Below are 12,300 nucleotides of genomic sequence, written 5' to 3'. Positions count from 1 at the left end.
TCTCTCCCTCTCTCCCCCTCTCTCCCTCTCTCCCTCGCTCTCTCGCTCTCTCTCTCTCACTCTCTCTCTCTCTCTCTCTCTCTCTCTCTCTCTCTCTCTCTCTCTCTCTCTCTCTCTCTCGCTCTCTCGCTCTCTCGCTCTCTCGCTCTCTCGCTCTCTCTCTCGCGTCCCTCCCCTCCAGGAGCTCCCAGTTTGCTGCTGGGGGATGCTGACAGAGAGTCAGCCTCCTTTGCATCCGCAGAAGCAGGCAGCCATAAAGGCCACCTGTTTCCCCATACCTGAGCACCTAACCCCAGGTGACAGCAGGCAGTGGGGAGGGGTGCAGGGGTGACAGTACTCAGTAAACATCCAGTTACTCCATGAATACTCACTGAGCACCTGCTGGGTGCCAGGCCTTGTGCTGGGTGATTCTGGGGACAAAGAACACTCAGACACGCTCCCTGGCTTCCAGGAGCTCCCAGCCTGATGGAGGAGGCAGATAGTGAAGCATTACAGCTCGGGGGCTGTGGGGACCCAGAGAAAGCCTCTAACTCGGCCTCGAAGCTCCCTGAAAGAGGGCCATTTGAGCTGGGTGCTGAAGGGCCAGTAGGAAAGGTGTGCCCAGAGGGCAGGGCAAGGACAGGGGCCCCAGGCGCTGGAGCATGCAGTGCTGAGGGCCCAGAAAGAGCAGTAGAGGCCTACAGGGCCCGGCCTCTTGGGCTGAGTGACGGGCCGAAGTGGGCCGGTCTCGGGCCCTGGCAGCACACCGTACCCTCTGCGGGTTCTTCTCTCCGTCTACAGGCCTCACTCTTGCCTTCCCTTCTCTGCCTCCTTTGCCGGTTCCTCCTAGTTCCCTGAGCTCTTGGCGCTGAGAGCCCCGGGCCCAGTCCCTGGGCCCTTCTCTAGTCACTCTCCAGATGACCAGACCATCCAAACGCCAACAACTCCTGACATCTGTCTTCAGCCCAGACCTGCCGACTTGACATCTTTACCTGGACATTCAACAAGCATCTCATACTTAACTTGCCAGGACAGAGCGTCACCTCAACCTGCTCTTCCTGCCCTGCCCCACCTCAATGAGGGGCAGCTCCATCCTTACACGTCACTGCTGTCTCCCTCGTGCTAGGACAGTCCCTGGCCTATAATAGGTGCTCAATAAATAAATGAACACCTGCACGGATGGAAGGAAGTGTTTAAAGACACTCAGAAATGAGGTAGGTCTTTGTGGCATTAGAAGGGCTGAGATGGAGGCAGGAAACCCAGGAGGTGGCTGAATGTCCAGGTAACAGATGCCAAGGCCTGGGGCTCCATAGGCACCCAGGAATGGAGACGAAGCACCAGCACAGGACAGAATGGACCCTCCAACTTTCAGCAACCCCACCTTGGTCTGGTTTCGTTTCCAGCAACCCCAGAGCCTTGTCCAATGAGCCCGGGGCAGAGCAGAGTAGGGCGCAGCACCTCTTGCCCCTTCTCTCCCCTCCCCCCCAGCCCAGCCCAGCCCAGCCCAGCCCGGGGGAGCCCAAGCTCCACTCAGTTTAGGGCAAAGCCCACACAGAAGCCTGGGGTTTGCTCTGGGCTCCATACCCCCTCACCTCCCGAGTCTAGAATCCTCATGGGACAGTAGAGGCTGCGGGCAGGGGTTCCTCTTCCTCAGGGTCACCTGGGAGTCCTGTTCTGGCTCTGTGCCTTGGCTGCTGACCCTCCCAGCCCACCCACTGCTCGCATCAGCTCATTGCCTCAGGCTCTGCTTTCTGGCTCCAGGGAAGGGTGCCCAGCCAGGAGGGAGAGGGTGCCAGTCTCTAGTCAGGCCAACTTCTCCTGACTCAGGCCGGGCCCTCACTCTGGACCCCTGGCTGGCTCACCCCAAAAGTGAGCCCTTGTGGATAGTGATGACTCCCGCAAGAAAGCAGCTGCTGAGCCTGGGCCTTTGGCCTGGCTGCTCCCCTCTGCCCGTTTCAGTGATGGGCTGCCGCCCTCCCGTGAAAGAACAGGAATGACGTCCCCCTCTCTCCTGCCTCCCACTCTGGGGTCCTTATCCTGGCGGCTGCAATGCCCTGTCTCAGTCAGGCCTGGCGGGGCAGGGCAGAACAAACACTGGGGAACAGGAGCCAGTCCTCTCCTCACAGATCTGCCCCGATGAGAAAGGCCAACCCTGAACCAGCCGTCACCAGGGCCATGAGGCACCCCCAGGGGTTCCTGGGGGGGGGACACAGGCCGAGGGGTAGAAGGGTGCTCAGTGTTCCCACCCCCCCAAGCAGAGGTGGGCAGTGAGGCGTGGTGGGCTCTCACTACAGGCTTTTCCTGGGCCCTTTCCTGTCCTCTCCGCCGGGGCCCCCGTGACCTGGGTTCCCTTCCAGCTCGGTGCCCCCCGCCACTGCTCCTGCCTGTGCCTGAGTCCTGCTTTGAGGAGCACAGGTGGCAGCAAGGGTACTGAATGGACGTTTGCCCGTCATCTCTGCCTTCTCTGCCCAGCACTGGGGCTGGCACGTGGCAGGGGCTCAATGCAGGTGGATCAGACACCTCCCCAGAACTGCGAGCGCAGCTCAGTCACAGCAGGAGTCTCCTCGTCTGTCCCACAGTGATGTTTTCCCAAAGGTGTCTGTGCTGGAGAAGGGCTTAGGAAACCTTTCAAGATGAGGAAGGAAGAGCTAAATGGAATCTTCTAGGCCCTCCCAGCTACTCCCCATCACACCCATTTGGACTGTCCCCAAATATGAGCAACAATACCACTAATAGCCAACACTGCCGCTCTTTAGGGCACTGCTCTAAACACTTTCCAAATCTTAACTTGGCCTCCTTGCGACCCCGTGAGGTAGGGAGACCATCATCCCCATTTTATAGGCGGACAAAGTGAGGACAAGAATACACGGACTTGCCCATGGCCACATGGAGGTAGTGGCAAAGGCAGATCTGAAACTGACAGTTTGCCGCCTGGTCCCTCAGACCCAGTGAAGGTGCCTGAGCCCACACTTCACGCAGACACTGTGCTTGCCTCCCGCCAGCTGCAGGCCCGGGGAGAGGGCCTCAGGGCCCCAGGGCAGCAGGAAGCCCCACTGTCTAAATGTTCACATCAGCATCCTCTTGGCTTTCCTCACCCGGCTCTCGGTACTTCCTGCCTCATGGCAGCTGGGACTGGGTCTCCCCACATTGTCCCACCCACCCACCCACCCACCTTCCAGGCCAAAACTCAAATCAAACCGTGCTACTCTTAAAATCCTTCCAGGACTGGTTCCCATCGCCTTGGAGGTGAAAAAAATAACAATCAACATCTGTGTGGCCCCAAACCCTGTGACTGGGGTAGCGAACTCCCCCCGAAGACAGAAAGCAGGGGGTGGCTACAGCCCCCAGGGCTGTCCTGGCCCATACTCGATTGAAAAAAGGGCACTGGGGACTGTCTTCTATTTCCAGAAAAATCAAGACATCCTGGCAAACGCTGACAAGACATCTGAATGCCCCCAACTATTTGAAATGAGACTGGTGTCTTCCCTCCAGCCCACCTTCCCCGAAGGCCACTGCAACTCTCCAGGGAAAAGGCAGGAGGAGCCCGCTCGGGAGGAGAAGGCAGACGCGCCAACACAAAGCAGCATCTTGTTATGTGCTGGGAACAAAAACTGCGCCCAACCAGGCACCCTGCATCTTGTAATCAGTCTAATCAACTCCGACCCATGTTCCCCAAACATATCAGGAAGGGCTGCGGAAAAAAGATGTCCCTTTAATAAAACGTTATCAACATATATCGTACACAAACTACAATGTATCATAATTACTTTTTTTTTCCCTCTCTTAATTCAGAACCAGACTACAAGGTAAGAAAAAACACAGAAACAGCTACAATGTTCCCAATAATCCGCACAAGGTCTTTTTTCAGGCAGATGATATCTCACATAATATGATATACATGGATCAGAGCGGGGAGGGACGAAAACAAAGACCAGCTACAGGGGAGCGGGGAGCAGGGCAAATGTACAAAGAACCCGGGTGTCTTCAGGGCAAGACACAGAGGCTTCAATGGGGGTGGTGAGGTGAGGAGGCCACAGTCACCACTCCTGGGAGGGGACAGGCTCCACTGTCGCGTTGGTTTTTGAAAATAAAAACAGGACCGGAACGGCACCGTCTGTTCGGTTGTCGGTGTCCCCCGCCCCCCACAGCTATTCCAAAGTCTTTCCATCCAGTTCCGAGCATATACAGAGCAATTCTGGTCAATATCCCATCTTGGAAAAAGAAGGAAAAATTAAGAGAAAAAACAAAAGAAAATCCAAACTCCAGCCCTACGGTGCCCGCACACACGACGAGGACGATGCGAGGGCCATGGGGACGAGAACGCAGAGGTCACGGTTTCCATGTCCCAGTTCATAGCCATCCTGGCGGGGGTGGCCTCCCCGACTCCACACCAGGCCACCACCCAGCTGGCAGGACTCTCGCTGGGAAGACCAGGGTGGAGGGGAGGCCAGGCGGGAGGTCCAGGAGGGAGAGGAGGAAGCAGTCCTGGGAACACAGTGTGTGCCGCCGGGTCACAGCGGGTCTCCGCTGGGGCGGAGCCTGAAGGCGGTCGGGTGGTCTGGCCCCTCTGGCCACAGACGGGGGTGGGGGGTGTTCCGGGGTCCAAACTGTGCAGCTGCTGTCGCCACCAGCTCAGCCGGGAGAAACCAAGCAAAAACAAAACAGGCTCCCGCCCTCCCTTGCCCAATCCACACAAACAAAACCCCAAGTGAAACAGGTGACTTCCTGTTTTCTTTCCAAAAAAGGCCTTTTGAAAGAAACCACTGATTGTAAACTGCCCAGTTTATTATTATTATTATTATTATTTTCAGATGGCTACAAAGACAGCGTGAGATCTCACACCTAGACCAGCGTTCCTGGTAGAGGGCTTGGGGACAGACAGATAGCAGGGCTTGGTGATTTTTTTTGTCCTTTTTTTTTTTTTTTTTAAAAGAAGAAAGCAACGAGGTTGATTGGGGTGGGGTGGAGGGGCTTGCTAGAAGCTTCCATTTTTAAAAATTTTTCCCCGGAAAAAACCCCCCCAAAAACAAAAAAATCCCAACGGTAAAACCCCAAAGAAAAACAACAAAAAAGTGTCATGTACATAAAAGGTCCTTTCGGGAAAGGGCAAGGGTGGTGTTTTTCTGGTCACTGACTTGAAATATATTTTTATTTTGAGTTTTCTCCTTCATGTTTTATGGAATAAAAAGTTCAGCCTTTTTATTGCATGAAACTAAACTCGGGAAAGGTGGGGGAGTGGAGGGGCGGGTGGGGGTGAGGGGGGCGGGGAGCTGCCCCTCCCCCAGCTCCTGGGTAATGACACCTCACTTCTTGCATAATTTCTGGCATCTTCCCGCCTGCAATGCCGGCTCTCTCAGCGTCTCAGAGAAGAGGAGGGGGGGATCACACACTCATCGTCATGCTTGGAGAATACTGGAAGGGGAGAGCAGAGAAGGGGGCTCGTGAGGGCCGGTGCGGGAGCCTCGGGCAGGTCTGACCACATGGAGCTGGACAGGGCCAGTGTGGGGGTTTGGTGGGGCTGGGAGGGGCTGGGAGGTGCGGGCAGGGGGCAGGCAGGGCTGGGAGGAGGGAGTTAGGACCCACCTAAGAGCGCCAGCCTGCTCACCCATGGGGGACAACTCACCTCCCCCTGCCCCTTCCCCTCTCCAAGTGACCCCTTCTTCCCAGCTGCAGGAGTGGCAGTCCCTGCCCTCCTCCCTGCAGTCTGATGAGCTGGAGCGCAGCCAGGATGCCCTGGGGCGGGAGCCGGTCTGGGCTCTCAAAAGCAGCTTAACCATGACATCATTTCTTCAAATGAGACCGTCAGTAGAGGCCCGATATGGAAAAGGAGATGGCCAGCCCCTGTGCTGAGACCCCAGGACAGACAGAAATGGACCCCAGTGGGCCAGAGCCCCAGCCTCCTGAGTCCCAGGCCAGGCCAGGGTTTCCCCAGCCACACCAGCTTAACCAGTGCCAGAGGCCTTGTGCCCACATGCAGCCTCCAGAAGGCCCTGCCGGCTGGGAGACGTGGGCACGGGCTCAGTGCCATGCAGCCGGGAGGAAGGTTGGGGCTCTGCACTCAGTGTGGAGAAGTCCCCCGCGGAGAGGCCTATCACGCAGCTGCAGGGACACCAGCCCAGGGGCAGGTCTCGGCCAGGAGGCTCGGAAACTTGTTAAATAGTCTCCAGACCCCAGGACATAGGGTGATGTTCCAGGGAGGAACTGAGGGCGGCGGTGGGCACACTTACATTGTCGTTCTGGAAGGAGTGGAGGAAGTTCCCTCCTAGCTCACCATCGTCTCGAGGGGTGCCTGGAGGATTGCTAATGCCACTTATGTTGTTAGGAGAATTCTGCAGGGAGAGGAGAGGAGGTGAGCCCCTGGGCCCGGTGAGATGCCCAGCTGGATGGGAGAAAGGCTTTCTGAGGGGTCTCAGGGGTGGGACAGGATGGGTGCTGTTGAGGAGGAGACACGGAACACACACTCACTTTTGGAAGTCCATCTATGTCACCTGACCCTGGAAGGAAAAAAGAATCTGATTCAGTTCCGTGCTCGCTCTTCCATGGAGGATCTCCAAGCCCTTCCACCCAAACCCCACACTATTTCTGCAGAGAATTTTCCACCCAGGCACTATCTTTCTCTCAGGATCGCCCTGTGTGCCCAGCCATGGCCAGGGCTGCGGACCAGGCCTAGCTGAGCCAGGAGCCAAGGCAGTCAAGGCTGCTGGGGCAGGTGCAGCTGGACGGGCCGACGCAGGCTCACCTAGCGATCCGTTCATGTGGTGTGGCTCCATGCCGCCCATGCCTCCCATTGGGCCGTCCGAGCCTGGACCCATCGGGAACTGGGGAGAAGCACAGAGCAAGGCGGCTGAGTCGCACAGGGTCCCCGCCCCGCTGCACACGAGCTCTGCCCTCAGGGAGCTTCCACTCTGGGGGCTCCTCTCTCACACACACGCAGGCGTTTAATGCTAGGAGGCTGGAGCTGGTGTCCCCCCACCTCCGGCCCTCGGAACTGTGCAGGGCAGAGGTGCCCATTCCTATGCACCACACGAGGAAACAAACCCAGAGAGGGAAGGGAATTGGCCAAAGGCCACCCAGCGCCACACAGAGGCAGCTCTCAAACCAAGCCTCACAGATCCCATCCTGGGCTCTTTCCATCCCTGGTGCAGAGAGCAGGGCTCGCCAGCCCAAGCCTCAGACAGACACAAGGACGAGTGACCGACTGTGCCAGGCCAGGGAACACTCATGCTTTTCACCCCCATCTTACAGATGAGGAAACTGAAGCACAGTGTGGGAATCGCTGTACCCGAGGTCTCCCAGATAGGAAATGGAGGAGCTGGGACCAGAAGCTGGGCAGCCTGGCCCTGGCCCATCCCCACACTAGCCTCCTCTCAGCTCTTCCTCAGAGATGCAGAAGTTTCACGGGGCGGGAGGTGAGACGAGATCGGGTCTCCTGAGCGATGGGGGGGACGTGGCGGCAGAAGGGCGTCTCTGATTAGGACCACGTTGGAGGGAGGGCCATGAGGGAGGCCCCCACGCAGAACCGATGGTGCAGGCAGATCAGAGGCCAGAGGTGCAGCCTGCTCATCCTTGGGCCTCTGTGCAACTACCAAAGCCACCTCAGGAAAGCAGCTGCCAAAGGCCAGAGGTCACACTGCATGGCCACGAAGGGACCAAACCCATGTGAAGAGCCAAGGCTCTGTGATGCAGACCGGATGTCGGAGTGGACAGGAGGTGGAGGTGGCAGAATGGAGGACTGTTTGGCATCTGGCCTGTGCTGGGCACTGAGGACACTGAGCCAAGTCACAGCTGGGTCTCTGACCGGAGGAGGAGTGCACAGCCATGGACACCCAACTACCCCACAGGGCAGATGTGCCGAGTTCCAAAGGCAACTGCAGACAAAGCATGGCTGCAGCTTCAGAAAGAGGCACTGGACAGAGGGCAGAGAAATCACAATAGGCTGCATGGAGGAAGAGACTGAGCGTCAAAATAATTGAGGGATAGAATCTGGGCAGGCAGAGACAGGTCATGGAAGTCATTCCTGGCGGAGGTCCTGCCTGAGCAGAAGTAAGAGGCCTCCTTGCCGCTGGCAGCTCAGAGTGGCTGGAGTAGAGACGGGTGTGACGAGACTGCGGGGGCAGGACTGGGGCACTGGCTGCTTCCTCATGCCCCCCCCACCCACTCGCACACACTGTGGGTGCAGCATCCTTGCCTCCTACGGCTGTTCCTAGGCTCTGGGGCACATTTTGCCATCTGACAACAAATTTCATCCTTATTAACCCGAATTATATGAGGACGAGGGTGACCAACATTTTAGGGAGCTGGGCCAGGGCACAGCCATAGCAGACCAAAGGAATCCCAAAACATGGTAATACAATAAACAATTATGCACCTGTGTTATTACTTCAACGTAAATACATGAAAAAACAGATTACCTTAAATTATGTTTTACTGTGTATTTTTTACGTATTATTTTTAACAGCTTTATTGAGATACAATTCACAGACTGTACAATTGATCTGCTTAAAGTGTACCATTCAGTGGCAACCATACCACAATCAATTTTTCAACGTTTTCATCACTGCGAAAAGAACTCCGGACTCAGTAGCCGTCACTCCCCATTCTCCCTCGAACCCCCAGCCCCAGGCAAGCATTAATTTATTTTGTTTCTGTGGATTTGCCTATTCTGGATATTGCATATAAATGGAACTAAATAATGTGTGACCTTTGGTGGCTGGCTGCTTTCACCCAGCACAGGGTTTCCAAGATTCATCCGTGTGGTAGCGCGTTATCAGTCTTCACTGCTTCTCACGGTCAAATGCTCTTCCAGAGTGAGGCCGTACACATCCTACTCCTCCATTCATCAGTCGGTGGACATTCAGGTTGTTTCCACTTTTTGGCTGTTACGAATAATGCTGCCGTGAACATTTGTGTACAAATGTTTTCATTTCTCCAGGGTAGATACCCGGGAGTGGATTTGCTGGGTCACATGGTAACTGTTTAACCTTTTGAAGAACTGCCAGACTGCCTTCCACAGCTGCCCCATGTTACAGCGCACCGGCAGTGGATGACGGGCCCAGTTTCTTCCCCTCGCCACAAACACTGGTCATTACTCGTCTTTTTGATGATGGCCATCCTAGTGGGTGTACAGTGGTATCTCATTGTGGTTTTCATTTGCGTTTTCCTAATAACTAATGATGCTCAGCATCTTTTAATGTGCTTATTGGCTATTTTTCCATCTTTGGGAAAATGTCTCTTCAGATCCTTGGTCCTTTTAAGATTTTATTCTTCCTTTTTCTCCCAAAGCCCCCCAGTACATACTTGTATATTTTTAGTTGTGGGTCCTTCTAGTTGTGGCATGTAGGATGCCACCTCAGCACGGCCTGATGAGCGGTGCCATGTCCGCGCCCAGGATCTGAACCAGCGAAATCCTGGGCTGCCGAAGCGGAGCACGAGAACTTAACCACTGGGCCCCGGGACCGGCCTGCCTTGGTCCTTTTTTTAAAAAAATTATTATTGAGTTTCAAGAGTTCTTTACATATTTTGGATTCAAGTCCTTTATCAGATATATGATTTGCAAATAGCTTCTCCATTCTGTGGACTGTCTTTTACTTTCTCGACAGCGTCCTCTTAAACACAAAAGTTTTAAATTTTGATGGAGTCCAATGCATCTACTCTCTTTGGTCGCTTGTGCTTCTGGCGTTGTGGCAAGGCGGCTTTGCGCAGCCCAGGTCACACAGACTGAGTCCTGTGTTCTTACTAAGCGCTTGCCAGCTCTGGCTGTGCCATTCAGGCCTCAGGCCCACCGGGAGCTCGTCTGCATGCGGCTGCAGGGAAGCCGTCCCACTTCCTCCGTGTGCGTGTCCACGTCCCACTCCCTCAGTGCGTGTCCACGCCTGGCTGTCCCAGCACCATTTGTTTATTCTGTATTACTCACTTTTCTGTTACATAAATGCTATTATTTAGACAAAACAACAGTAGGACTAGTTAACAGTGGCAAGTCACGGAGGACCAGTTAAATAAATGACGTATATGGAAAAAGATGAATGTTTCTCTCCTCTGATAAAATTAATTAACTGTAAGTCTTCACTGGGTATTTAGTAGGCTATATTACTGCATATCCTTAAAATACATAAATGGAAGATTTTAAAAAAGAGAACTTAAATACGGTAGGACTGATTAAACAGAGTACCTGTATTTAATTTAAAAGAATGACATTTCTCCCTGTCCTGTGCTACGATATTTTACTCTCCTTCCCCGTTAAGATTAAATAAAAAGTTTTATGCACAAAGAGCTAGCGTTGTGTCTGTCATCGGGCAGGCGTCCCGATAATCCATCCGAGGGAGATCGTTCAGCGCACCTTGCTGGAGCCTCCCCGCTCTGCGCACTGACGGGGACGCTTGCGGCACAGACTGAGGCCGCGTTTCTGGATCAGCCAGTGTCAGCTTGAGAAGACATGGCAAGAGTAAGAACCCTGGCTGAGTTTCCTTGGGGCTCTAGCAGAGCTGCTGGGGGACCCATCTTGCCTTCGGGGGTGCAACAAGGCAAAAGGGCTTGCTTTTCCTCTAATAAACCTTCTCTGAATTGTCTGCAGCCTCGAGGACATCGTTCTTTTTGGCCACGTGGTGGTAAAGCTGAGCACAGAGTCAAAGGTAAAATTCACTTGACTAGCTGCCCTGTTCTTAACAAACCCTGGTGTCAGTCCAACGTGGCGACACCAAGCCGACCATCCTCTCCACAAGAACATCTGCACGTGGGTACTTAGGATCGTCCTTACTCGCACAGGCTGTGGACCTGTAGGAGGTCGCTTCCAGCTGCAAAGGTGTCCACCCACTTTGATCTACAGGCTGCTTTTGGTAGACCAGCCCCTGTCAGGTAGGTCCTGTGCATCCACAAATCCATCAGATGGGCCATCCCTGTCCAAGGTGTCCATCATTTCTAACCGTCCCCAAGCACGCTGGAGGTCGTTTCCGATTAAACCTCTCCTTCTCAGGGACAGCGGTTTTAAAGCACAAAGGTAATCTGAACTTGTGAGATCCAAGCTGGATTCCAAATAAATTACAGTTTTAATAAAGAAATTGAGAAAGTCCTGTTTAATAACTTGGCTGCCCTTACTGGTGACATTTTTTGAGTTCTCAAGCAGCCTCATTTCCAAAAAACAAGTCATTACTTTGGCCGTATGAGGTTTTGTCACTACCCCCACCTCCTGCCACAGCTCTGAACAGTCAGGTGCCGTCTGCTCATCCTCATCTAGGCTCCTTGTGGCCTCTTCAGAGAACATCACACGGTTCCGGAGAAACAGCACATCCATTTCTATTTTAGCGTAATCCCTTTCTCCATTCTCATCTCTATGTATTTCCAACCTAGACAACATCAGAGCAGGCCAAGGTTTTACATCTATTCTTTGGGCAGCAACAATGAAAGCCACCTTGTGGGCACGTGTCTGAGGCTCTCTCCATTTCTACAAAGTCACCAATCTCATGAAGTGCTTCTGCGTGTTTTGAGCAAACTGACAAGTGACCAACACCTTTCGTTTTGAAAGCCTGGTACCAGAGGTAAGCGGTGACGGCCCTGCAGCAGCGCTGGGGACGAGGCATGGGGGGCGTTTAGCAGGTGAGAAGTTCACAGACTAAACAACATTTGCCAATTAACTGTGTACCACCTGCCACATGCGCAGATACATGAACAAAGTCTAGTTTGTAACTGGACCAGCGAACAACAATCTTTGTTTTCTGCAGTTTCATTAAAATCTTCGTAGAAGTCCAGATGACAATGTGAAGCTCCAGTTTTCAAGTCACAGGTCCTCAGACCCGGGGTCCGTGTTCTTGCCGCCACGATCTCAGGCCCCACTCTGGACTGGAGGAAGCTCACCCGATGGTCAGTAAGATCCGACAGAATCAGCTCTACCCTGAACAGGGCCAACACGTTTGTCACCGAAATCCCCTCTGCTCACCCACAGGCATCAACTGCGGCCTCTGCGTCAGGAAATGTAACCTGAGGGGGTGGCGTGGCGATGGCGTCCGTACAAGGGGGATGGATGCCCAAGCCAGGGTAGTGGCCACTGTTTCTGACCAAGTGTTGGTGTCTCTTTGGAGAACGGAAAACCTTCTGGCTGACTTAGAACCTGTGCCCATCTCACCCCGGACTGTACAACTGAGCCTCCAGGGCGCTCCGCACCCGGCTGCACGCCCCCTTCCTCCTTCTGCGTACGCGCAGTGCGTCCGGCTGTGGTCATTAACCTCTAATCCTCCCACCTGTCATTAAACTAACACGGGCCTTTGGCCTTTTTCTCTGGTGATCGGGGCCATGCTAGTGCTGGCGCTGTTATTCCTGTTTTCAGTATCT

General features: G+C 54.2%; 1 protein-coding gene across 3 annotated transcripts in view; it reads right to left on the bottom strand.

Annotated features, from left to right (window-relative positions):
- Positions 1 to 3,671: 3,671 nt before the first annotated feature.
- Positions 3,672 to 12,300, bottom strand: part of SSBP3 (single stranded DNA binding protein 3) — a 162,129-nt gene continuing 153,500 nt past the window's right edge. For all 3 annotated transcript variants that reach the window (XM_044770858.2, XM_044770860.2, XM_044770859.2), the window contains 4 exons: positions 6,719 to 6,797; positions 6,445 to 6,473; positions 6,207 to 6,308; positions 3,672 to 5,391 (listed from right to left, as the gene is read on the bottom strand). In XM_044770858.2, coding sequence (XP_044626793.1) covers positions 5,362 to 5,391; positions 6,207 to 6,308; positions 6,445 to 6,473; positions 6,719 to 6,797 — 240 coding nt within the window. In that variant the 3' untranslated portion in view covers positions 3,672 to 5,361. The remainder of the gene's footprint in view (positions 5,392 to 6,206; positions 6,309 to 6,444; positions 6,474 to 6,718; positions 6,798 to 12,300) is intronic.

This window comes from Equus asinus, chromosome 5 (assembly GCF_041296235.1).
Source record: "Equus asinus isolate D_3611 breed Donkey chromosome 5, EquAss-T2T_v2, whole genome shotgun sequence".
Classification (NCBI taxonomy): Eukaryota; Metazoa; Chordata; class Mammalia; order Perissodactyla; family Equidae; genus Equus; species Equus asinus.
The sequence above is the reverse complement of the archived record's forward strand: the minus strand, read 5'-3'. Positions and strand labels throughout refer to the sequence as shown.